At 39.8% G+C, this 10,734-nt stretch overlaps 2 protein-coding genes and 2 non-coding genes across 4 annotated transcripts; 2 read left to right on the top strand and 2 right to left on the bottom strand.

Annotated features, from left to right (window-relative positions):
• Nucleotides 1-1,590: 1,590 nt before the first annotated feature.
• On the top strand, nucleotides 1,591-3,833 carry LOC125590566. Its single transcript, XM_048764175.1, has 3 exons — nucleotides 1,591-1,740; nucleotides 2,085-2,612; nucleotides 2,676-3,833. Exons 1-3 carry the CDS (start codon nucleotides 1,591-1,593, stop codon nucleotides 3,831-3,833), a joined length of 1,836 nt encoding a protein of 611 aa, XP_048620132.1.
• Nucleotides 2,187-2,293, bottom strand: LOC125591068. The gene has a single exon (XR_007327050.1). It is a non-coding gene; the product is annotated as a small nucleolar RNA R71 (small nucleolar RNA).
• A 3,782-nt stretch (nucleotides 3,834-7,615) lies between the features above and the next one.
• Nucleotides 7,616-9,859, top strand: LOC106373010. Its single transcript, XM_048764174.1, has 3 exons — nucleotides 7,616-7,765; nucleotides 8,111-8,638; nucleotides 8,702-9,859. Exons 1-3 carry the CDS (start codon nucleotides 7,616-7,618, stop codon nucleotides 9,857-9,859), a joined length of 1,836 nt encoding a protein of 611 aa, XP_048620131.1.
• LOC125591067 lies at nucleotides 8,213-8,319 on the bottom strand. Its single transcript, XR_007327049.1, has one exon. It is a non-coding gene; the product is annotated as a small nucleolar RNA R71 (small nucleolar RNA).
• Nucleotides 9,860-10,734: the final 875 nt, after the last annotated feature.

The following is a 10,734-nucleotide window of genomic DNA, read 5'->3' as shown; positions in this document are numbered from 1 at the left end:
ATTAAGTATATATTATACTTTTCATTAAATTAATCATAAAATTAATTAGCGTGTACAATTATTATTTTCTTTTATTTCCTTAAATAAAAGCTACGGAATTACCAAATATGAATAATATATATATAACAATTAATGATTCTATTAATAAAGATTTGATAACAATTTATATCTCATCCATATTTTTTGATTAATTTTATATTATTGATATCTTATGTATTTGCATAGTTTTAGCAATCATTTTAGTTCTCAATTTGTCCATTTAGATGCATTTAGAGTAGATTTAGATGCATTGCATATACATTTGTCTCTATTAGGTGATGGAGATGCTATTTGGTGAGTTTGGAACCTTTGGAGATGGTTTAGAGACAAGAATGGTGATTTTGGTTCACAAGACGAGGTCCCAACTGTCCCAGCGGCCAACTGCAGCGGCCAAGCCAAACCGCTGGGAAAATGCACACGCCCCTGCCCCATATGTACTTGTTGCAGCGGCCAAATGACATGTCGAAAGCCAGCTGCGACACTTAGAAAAATCTGCACTTCTGTTTTTACCAACTTTTTACCCAAATTATCTTGGGTCAACCCAAGCTTGTTGGGTCGACCCAGCTCGTTTTTAGACCACTATAAATACTTTTTAGACTTAATTTTAGAGGTTATCTTGTTTTCTATCTAATCAAAAGCCACTTTTGGGTGAAAGATTTAATCTTGATCATAATTTCTTATCTTTGCTTGATTATCTTGCTTTCTAATCATGTTTAACCTTGAATCATCCATGGTTTTGGGGTTATTCATGTCTATTAGTGAGTAGACTAATCTTGGATTCATGAGCTAGGGTGATTAAGGATGATTAGAGAAGATCTAGGGTGTTTAGTGTTAGATCCACTTGTTTCCTTGCTTGTTGAGGGTTCTCAATGCTATTTTAGTCTTGATCATACTAAAATAGATCTCTAGGCATTTCCTACCCACAAGGTGTATGATGAAATGCCTAAACCAACTCTTCAATGCTTTTAGCTTGCTTTACCTAAGGGATTAGTTGCTAAAGGAGTTAAGATTGCTATTAGACTTGTTCTCCATGTTTGCTTTAGTAACATTCAAACTAAGGGATTAGATGCTTGAGTTGCTTTAGCAAAAGAACATTCATCTAGGGATAGAGCTTGTTTAGCTTAGTGTCTAGGCATAAGGAAAGTGTTTGATTGCTAGCTTGCCACCCTTAGATTGGATCTACATCACCCAAGATCAAATGCCTAGTCCCATGAGTCCTCTTGCTTCATATTGAGAAAAGAAAGATCATTACTTTATTGCATTAGCGTATTAGTTCTTAGTTCATACCATCTTTAAAACCGGATTGCACTTAGCTTAAGCATGAACTTGCATTCCCTTTGCTTTAGAATCACTTAAAACTGGTTCGACAATCTTTTATACTACATTGATTTGATCTTGGACCCTTGAAAAGTCTAGCATCAAATTGGCTCCGTTGCCAAGTTCTAGGTTGATTGTGACATTGGGATTTAGTCACTTGTTTGAGACTAAATCACTTTTTCTTTTATTTTGTTACTGGTTCTCCTTCTTCTTCTCTCTTTGCATTTCAGGTGTATGAACTTGAGGAGCAGAGGTTCATCAAGCCTAGTTCCAAGAGTTGAAGACATTAGAGCACTTGAGAGGGAGATTGCAAGACAAAGAAGAGAAGTAGAGCAACATGCTCACTTGCAAAGGTTGGGGTTTGATATGGAGAATCTGCCTCAAGTTGGTAATGTCCTAGGAGGAATTGATCCAAGAGCTGATCATCTTAGACCACAACACCGGCAACAACATCCACAGCGCCAAGCTAGAGCCATTGGAGCCTATGATCAACCTCACATTAATGGTCATAGGTTGGGAATCAGAGCACCAGCTGTGGAGAACAACAAATTGAGATCAAGTTAGGGCTGCTCAACACTATAGAGAACAACAAGTATCATGGTCTTGCTGTTGAAGACCCTTTTGATCACTTGTACAAGTTTGATAAGTATTGTGGCTTGTCCAAGATGAATGGTGTTTCTGAAGATGCTTTCAAGCTGAAGCTATTCCCTTTCTCTTTGGGAGACAAGGCACACCAATGGGAGAAGACTCTTCCAAGTGCCACTGTCACTACTTGGGATGAGTGCAAGAGAGCTTTCCTAGACAAGTTTTTCTCTACTTCAAGGACAGCTACGATCAGGAACGAAATCTCTGGGTTTCAACAGAAAAGTCTAGAGAGCTTCAGTGAAGCATGGGAGAGGTTCAAGGGCTATTGGTCTCAATGTCCTCATCATGGTTTCAGCAAAGAGAGTTTGCTTAGCACCTTCTATAGAGGAGCTCTATCACAGTGCAAAAACAGACTTGATACTACTAGCAATGGTTTCTTCTTGGGAAGAACTGAGGAAGAAGCAGAGGAACTGGTAGAGAACATGGCCAAGAGTGACTCAATCTACAGTGAGGAGCATGATAGGATCAACAGAAGTGATGATCAGCACACAAAGAAAGAGCTGAAGTCTCTCCAAGCCAAGTTGGATCTACTTCTTGCAGAAAAGACTAAGCAGGAGAAGATGAACTTTGTTGGTGACCAGAAACAAGAGGCACCTCCAGTGATCAATGAGGTTGATAGTTTAGAAGGCCAATAGGAGCTGTGCTTCATCAATGCTAATGGCACATGGTACAAGAAAGAACCCAACTTTCAGTACCAAAACAACTACCAGCAAAGGCCACTCTACAACAATCAGCAAGGAGGTTACCAAGCCAACCAGTCTCCTCAGACTCAAGAAAGCTCTTCTCAAACTCAAACTCCAGATTCAAGTGTGGATTCTATGTTCAAGCAACTCTTGGAATTTCAGGCCAGAAATGAGAAGACCATGATTTATGAGTTCAAGAACATCCATGCAAAGATTGATGAGAATTATTCTGACCTCAACAACAAGTACATGCAACTTGCCTCTCATCTCAAAGCTTTGGAGAATCAAATTGCTTCTATGCCTTCATCCTCCAAGCAGCCAATGGGGTCTTTACCAGGAAAACTAGAAAACAACCTCAAGGAGTCTTGCAATGCTGTCTTCTCCACTACTTCTCCAAAGATTGAGCTGAGTGATCATGAAAAAGAGGAGGATGAGATTGAAAGATTAGTATGTGGAACTGAGTTTGGGGAAGTTGAGAGATTTGTTGTAGCCACAGCTGAAGCACAAATTGTGAAAGATGATGCCACAAAGGTTGAAGCAACGAATCTGCAAAGAACTGAGCACAAGGCTGACAACAAGCTGAAAGAGGTTAAGCTAGAGGAAGCAACTAAGGTTGAGCTATCACCCTATGATAAACTCCCTTTCCCCCAAAGAGTTCTCACCAAAGCTCAGAAGAAGGTGCTCTCTAAATTTAGAAAAGATCTTAGTGATGTTGGGGCCAGGCTTCCAGAAATCTCGGGTATGCGTGAAGCTCATGTCCAGATGATGCTCATCAATGACATTCTAGACCACCAAGCTGAAGTGGCTGAGCTTTTGGACATCTCCATTATGAAGATTGATCCACCAATCCCTCCAAAGTTCCTCCCTAAGATTAAGTCTCAAGGGATGTTCACCTTGCCTTGCAACCTTGGCAAGTTCACTTTTGATGATGCTCTTGTTGATTCTGGTGCAAGTGTAAATGTGATCTCAATAGAGATGATGAAGAGCCTAGGGATTGAGAGCATGGAGCCAAACATATCTTCACTACAGTTTGGAGATTCCTCTTCTACAACTCCTATTGGTCTCATCAAGGACTTCCCTTTGAAGATTGGAGCATGCATAATTCCTATAGACCTCACTGTATGGCAACTGAGAAAAGAGTCCCATTGATCCTTGGCACTCCATTCCTTACAACAGTGGGAGCTTACATAGACTTTGCCAACAAGAAGGTCACACTCCTAAATGTGAACAAAGCTATCTCCTATCCACTACAATCCCCAAAGATGAATGGTGAGTATTGTGGAACAATCACTTGTGGAGCATCCTCCATTGAGAAGACAAAGGCTGAAGGGGTTGGTATTGAGAAAGAAAGTCTTGCTGGAGAGTCCTCTAAAGAGTTGTGTGATGAGCACTTGGAAAGTGCTAAAAAGTTGGAAGTGAGTAGAGCTACAAAGGTTGCTCATGACAAGAAGAAGATTGTGAAAGAACCTCAACCTCCACCTCTTGATAAGACTCTTCACACTCTCACCCTCCACCCAATGAAGCTTAAAGATGGGGCCATTGAGTACAAAATCAAATGCAAGGGGAGGTCTAAGCCATTCTCAAGTGCAAGGGCCATCATCACTCCTCAGCTTCAAAATGATCCAATCAAGCTTCAAGAGCTTCTTTCTCAAATCATCACCATCACTCTTGAAGGTGGGAAAGATCCTCCTCCTCACTAGCCAATTGGAAGGAAAGTCAAGCTAGAGACTTAAAACAAGCTCACTTGGGAGGAAGTCCCATGGTATCCTTTGTATATATTTTTTATATATTTTTCTTGCTTTAGTGTATTTGAATAAGCTTGGGGACAAGTTTGGGGGAATTCTCAACAAATTCCCAAAGGCCATGTCGAAAATTCCAAGGTGACAATAAGTCCTCCCTCTTCATTTCCCTTCTCTTAAGACAGCCAACTTCAAGTAAGTGCATTCCACCCTTGTAAATATTTAGTTTCCATGTTTTTTTTTTTTAGATCTCTTCTTTGAGCTTATTCTCACACAAGAGACTGTGTGAAGTAAGTTTGGGGGAGAGTCTACTATCTCACATTGTGTTTTGTTTTGTTTTGTCTACTTGTCATTAAGTCTCATGCATTGCATTGTGAATAATTATTTGCATAGAAAATCCACAAAAATTGAAAATTTTGAAAATCACAAAAATACGCATTTAGTTGCATCATTTTCATCTTTAGGATTGAGTCTAGAAGCATTGAGATTGCATTCATGCATTGGAAGAAACCTTGTAAAGAACACATGTCTAGAACTCAATTTGACATCCTAGCTAATCATATCAAGTAGCTTAAGCATCTTTTGAAAAATCTTGTAAGCTTCGAGCCTTGAAAACTCTTCTTAAACTTGTTTGCTTGATTGATATTGACATTGTTCTTAAAATCAGCTCCAAACTGAACTTGGCTTGAATGAACTTAATCTCTCTTGGATATGGGCATTTGCATACTTGATCATGGATCTCATACACATTTGGGTTATCTTATTCCTTCATACCTATCTTTGTTAACCCAAATGACACTCCTTACCCTAAAACCCTAACCATTCTTTGAGACCAAACATTGAATTGTATGAGTGAGGCCTCTTTTGATAGCTTGTCATGTGCAAAATCTTGAGAGTATTGGAGGCAACATAGGTTGATTCTCATCTCTTGCTAGCACAATGAGTTAGCATTTAGGGATGGTGAGAGGGGTTTGTGTGTTCTAAATTTCATATCTTGGGTTTGGAGAGTGAGAAAGATTAGAGATGAGCAAAAGAGTATGAATAGAAAAGAATACTCTAGGGATAAAAAGAAAATAAAAAGCTCTTAATTTTGCAACAAAAGACCTTCCCCTTAAAAAAAAAAAAGAGAAAAGAAAAGAAAAAGAATCAAAGAGAAGTTGAGGAAGGAAATGAAAAAGAGTTAGAGCTTGTAGAAAGTGAATTAAAATCCCTAGCAGTTGAGTCAAAAGAAAAAGAGAGTTGTTCATTGGGTGAGTGATGTGAGGGGTTTAGATTGATTGTGAGATGATGATAAAGAGGGTAGAACTTGTAATCACTTATAACAAAAGGGGGTAGAATGATGAGAATGAATCTATGTATGCATGAGTTGCTTCTAATCTTAGATAAATTTTGCATAATGATCAAGCTCTTTGTTTTTAGTGATAACCACCCTTAAATGAAAACATTTGAACCCATCTCTTCATTCATATTAGACCATTGCTTACCTAGCCAAATGATTGAGATCATGTGCCCATTTGTGAGAGTTCACCTTGTGTGTGTGTGTGAATCAATGTGAGAGCTGACTGAAGGAACTTGTTGGTAAAAAGTATTGCAACTTGAGTAGAGGCAAAAGAGTATGGATAGGCCTAGAGAAGCTAGAGTATAATAAGGAAGATGCTCATGCTATTTGCTATGTTTTCTTTGGGATGTTACATTGAAGGTTAGAAAGTGTGTCTTTTGGTTATGAGCTCCCATTTTCAAACTTTTCTTCTAATTGACCTTGAAAGTTTACTTGTGGACAAGTAAAGTTCTAGTTTGGGAGAGTTGATATCTTATGTATTTGCATAGTTTTAGCAATCATTTTAGTTCTCAATTTGTCCATTTAGATGCATTTAGAGTAGATTTAGATGCATTGCATATACATTTGTCTCTATTAGGTGATGGAGATGCTATTTGGTGAGTTTGGAACCTTTGGAGATGGTTTAGAGACAAGAATGGTGATTTTGGTTCACAAGACGAGGTCCCAACTGTCCCAGCGGCCAACTGCAGCGGCCAAGCCAAACCGCTGGGAAAATGCACACGCTCCTGCCCCATATGTACTTGTTGCAGCGGCCAAATGACATGTCGAAAGCCAGCTGCGACACTTAGAAAAATCTGCACTTCTGTTTTTACCAACTTTTTATCCAAATTATCTTGGGTCAACCCAAGCTTGTTGGGTCGACCCAGCTCGTTTTTAGACCACTATAAATACTTTTTAGACTTAATTTTAGAGGTTATCTTGTTTTCTATCTAATCTAAAGCCACTTTTGGGTGAAAGATTTAATCTTGATCATAATTTCTTATCTTTGCTTGATTATCTTGCTCTCTAATCATGTTTAACCTTGAATCATCCATGGTTTTGGGGTTATTCATGTCTATTAGTGAGTAGACTAATCTTGGATTCATGAGCTAGGGTGATTAAGGATGATTAGAGAAGATCTAGGGTGTTTAGTGTTAGATCCACTTGTTTCCTTGCTTGTTGAGGGTTCTCAATGCTATTTTAGTCTTGATCATACTAAAATAGATCTCTAGGCATTTTCTACCCACAAGGTGTATGATGAAATGCCTAAACCAACTCTTCAATGCTTTTAGCTTGCTTTACCTAAGGGATTAGTTGCTAAAGGAGTTAAGATTGCTATTAGACTTGTTCTCCATGTTTGCTTTAGTAACATTCAACCTAAGGGATTAGATGCTTGAGTTGCTTTAGCAAAAGAACATTCATCTAGGGATAGAGCTTGTTTAGCTTAGTGTCTAGGCATAAGGAAAGTGTTTGATTGCTAGCTTGCCACCCTTAGATTGGATCTACATCACCCAAGATCAAATGCCTAGTCCCATGAGTCCTCTTGCTTCATATTGAGAAAAGAAAGATCATTACTTTATTGCATTAGCGTATTAGTTCTTAGTTCATACCATCTTTAAAACCGGATTGCACTTAGCTTAAGCATGAACTTGCATTCCCTTTGCTTTAGAATCACTTAAAACTGGTTCGACAATCTTTTATACTACATTGATTTGATCTTGGACCCTTGAAAAGTCTAGCATCAAATTGGCTCCGTTGCCAAGTTCTAGGTTGATTGTGACATTGGGATTTAGTCACTTGTTTGAGACTAAATCACTTTTTCTTTTATTTTGTTACTGGTTCTCCTTCTTCTTCTCTCTTTGCATTTCAGGTGTATGAACTTGAGGAGCAGAGGTTCATCAAGCCTAGTTCCAAGAGTTGAAGACATTAGAGCACTTGAGAGGGAGATTGCAAGACAAAGAAGAGAAGTAGAGCAACATGCTCACTTGCAAAGGTTGGGGTTTGATATGGAGAATCTGCCTCAAGTTGGTAATGTCCTAGGAGGAATTGATCCAAGAGCTGATCATCTTAGACCACAACACCGGCAACAACATCCACAGCGCCAAGCTAGAGCCATTGGAGCCTATGATCAACCTCACATTAATGGTCATAGGTTGGGAATCAGAGCACCAGCTGTGGAGAACAACAAATTTGAGATCAAGTTAGGGCTGCTCAACACTATAGAGAACAACAAGTATCATGGTCTTGCTGTTGAAGACCCTTTTGATCACTTGTACAAGTTTGATAAGTATTGTGGCTTGTCCAAGATGAATGGTGTTTCTGAAGATGCTTTCAAGCTGAAGCTATTCCCTTTCTCTTTGGGAGACAAGGCACACCAATGGGAGAAGACTCTTCCAAGTGCCACTGTCACTACTTGGGATGAGTGCAAGAGAGCTTTCCTAGACAAGTTTTTCTCTACTTCAAGGACAGCTACGATCAGGAACGAAATCTCTGGGTTTCAACAGAAAAGTCTAGAGAGCTTCAGTGAAGCATGGGAGAGGTTCAAGGGCTATTGGTCTCAATGTCCTCATCATGGTTTCAGCAAAGAGAGTTTGCTTAGCACCTTCTATAGAGGAGCTCTATCACAGTGCAAAAACAGACTTGATACTACTAGCAATGGTTTCTTCTTGGGAAGAACTGAGGAAGAAGCAGAGGAACTGGTAGAGAACATGGCCAAGAGTGACTCAATCTACAGTGAGGAGCATGATAGGATCAACAGAAGTGATGATCAGCACACAAAGAAAGAGCTGAAGTCTCTCCAAGCCAAGTTGGATCTACTTCTTGCAGAAAAGACTAAGCAGGAGAAGATGAACTTTGTTGGTGACCAGAAACAAGAGGCACCTCCAGTGATCAATGAGGTTGATAGTTTAGAAGGCCAATAGGAGCTGTGCTTCATCAATGCTAATGGCACATGGTACAAGAAAGAACCCAACTTTCAGTACCAAAACAACTACCAGCAAAGGCCACTCTACAACAATCAGCAAGGAGGTTACCAAGCCAACCAGTCTCCTCAGACTCAAGAAAGCTCTTCTCAAACTCAAACTCCAGATTCAAGTGTGGATTCTATGTTCAAGCAACTCTTGGAATTTCAGGCCAGAAATGAGAAGACCATGATTTATGAGTTCAAGAACATCCATGCAAAGATTGATGAGAATTATTCTGACCTCAACAACAAGTACATGCAACTTGCCTCTCATCTCAAAGCTTTGGAGAATCAAATTGCTTCTATGCCTTCATCCTCCAAGCAGCCAATGGGGTCTTTACCAGGAAAACTAGAAAACAACCTCAAGGAGTCTTGCAATGCTGTCTTCTCCACTACTTCTCCAAAGATTGAGCTGAGTGATCATGAAAAAGAGGAGGATGAGATTGAAAGATTAGTATGTGGAACTGAGTTTGGGGAAGTTGAGAGATTTGTTGTAGCCACAGCTGAAGCACAAATTGTGAAAGATGATGCCACAAAGGTTGAAGCAACGAATCTGCAAAGAACTGAGCACAAGGCTGACAACAAGCTGAAAGAGGTTAAGCTAGAGGAAGCAACTAAGGTTGAGCTATCACCCTATGATAAACTCCCTTTCCCCCAAAGAGTTCTCACCAAAGCTCAGAAGAAGGTGCTCTCTAAATTTAGAAAAGATCTTAGTGATGTTGGGGCCAGGCTTCCAGAAATCTCGGGTATGCGTGAAGCTCATGTCCAGATGATGCTCATCAATGACATTCTAGACCACCAAGCTGAAGTGGCTGAGCTTTTGGACATCTCCATTATGAAGATTGATCCACCAATCCCTCCAAAGTTCCTCCCTAAGATTAAGTCTCAAGGGATGTTCACCTTGCCTTGCAACCTTGGCAAGTTCACTTTTGATGATGCTCTTGTTGATTCTGGTGCAAGTGTAAATGTGATCTCAATAGAGATGATGAAGAGCCTAGGGATTGAGAGCATGGAGCCAAACATATCTTCACTACAGTTTGGAGATTCCTCTTCTACAACTCCTATTGGTCTCATCAAGGACTTCCCTTTGAAGATTGGAGCATGCATAATTCCTATAGACCTCACTGTATGGCAACTGAGAAAAGAGTCCCATTGATCCTTGGCACTCCATTCCTTACAACAGTGGGAGCTTACATAGACTTTGCCAACAAGAAGGTCACACTCCTAAATGTGAACAAAGCTATCTCCTATCCACTACAATCCCCAAAGATGAATGGTGAGTATTGTGGAACAATCACTTGTGGAGCATCCTCCATTGAGAAGACAAAGGCTGAAGGGGTTGGTATTGAGAAAGAAAGTCTTGCTGGAGAGTCCTCTAAAGAGTTGTGTGATGAGCACTTGGAAAGTGCTAAAAAGTTGGAAGTGAGTAGAGCTACAAAGGTTGCTCATGACAAGAAGAAGATTGTGAAAGAACCTCAACCTCCACCTCTTGATAAGACTCTTCACACTCTCACCCTCCACCCAATGAAGCTTAAAGATGGGGCCATTGAGTACAAAATCAAATGCAAGGGGAGGTCTAAGCCATTCTCAAGTGCAAGGGCCATCATCACTCCTCAGCTTCAAAATGATCCAATCAAGCTTCAAGAGCTTCTTTCTCAAATCATCACCATCACTCTTGAAGGTGGGAAAGATCCTCCTCCTCACTAGCCAATTGGAAGGAAAGTCAAGCTAGAGACTTAAAACAAGCTCACTTGGGAGGAAGTCCCATGGTATCCTTTGTATATATTTTTATATATCTTTTTCTTGCTTTAGTGTATTTGAATAAGCTTGGGGACAAGTTTGGGGGAATTCTCAACAAATTCCCAAAGGCCATGTCGAAAATTCCAAGGTGACAATAAGTCCTCCCTCTTCATTTCCCTTCTCTTAAGACAGCCAACTTCAAGTAAGTGCATTCCACCCTTGTAAATATTTAGTTTCCATGTTTTTTTTTTTTAGATCTCTTCTTTGAGCTTATTCTCACACAAGAGACTG

Source organism: Brassica napus, chromosome C7 (assembly GCF_020379485.1).
Source record: "Brassica napus cultivar Da-Ae chromosome C7, Da-Ae, whole genome shotgun sequence".
Lineage (NCBI taxonomy): Eukaryota > Viridiplantae > Streptophyta > Magnoliopsida > Brassicales > Brassicaceae > Brassica > Brassica napus.
This window is presented reverse-complemented; position numbering and strand designations above follow the sequence as displayed.

Bases quoted from the DNA above. Each gene is read 5' to 3' on its own strand.
- LOC125590566 (XM_048764175.1), top strand. From the start codon at position 1,591: ATGAACTTGAGGAGCAGAGGTTCATCAAGCCTAGTTCCAAGAGTTGAA. The intron at 1,741-2,084 runs GTTGGTAATGTC...TTGGGAGACAAG, and splicing joins ATATGGAGAATCTGCCTCAA to GCACACCAATGGGAGAAGAC. The intron at 2,613-2,675 runs GTTGATAGTTTA...ACATGGTACAAG, and splicing joins CACCTCCAGTGATCAATGAG to AAAGAACCCAACTTTCAGTA.
- LOC106373010 (XM_048764174.1), top strand. From the start codon at position 7,616: ATGAACTTGAGGAGCAGAGGTTCATCAAGCCTAGTTCCAAGAGTTGAA. The intron at 7,766-8,110 runs GTTGGTAATGTC...TTGGGAGACAAG, and splicing joins ATATGGAGAATCTGCCTCAA to GCACACCAATGGGAGAAGAC. The intron at 8,639-8,701 runs GTTGATAGTTTA...ACATGGTACAAG, and splicing joins CACCTCCAGTGATCAATGAG to AAAGAACCCAACTTTCAGTA.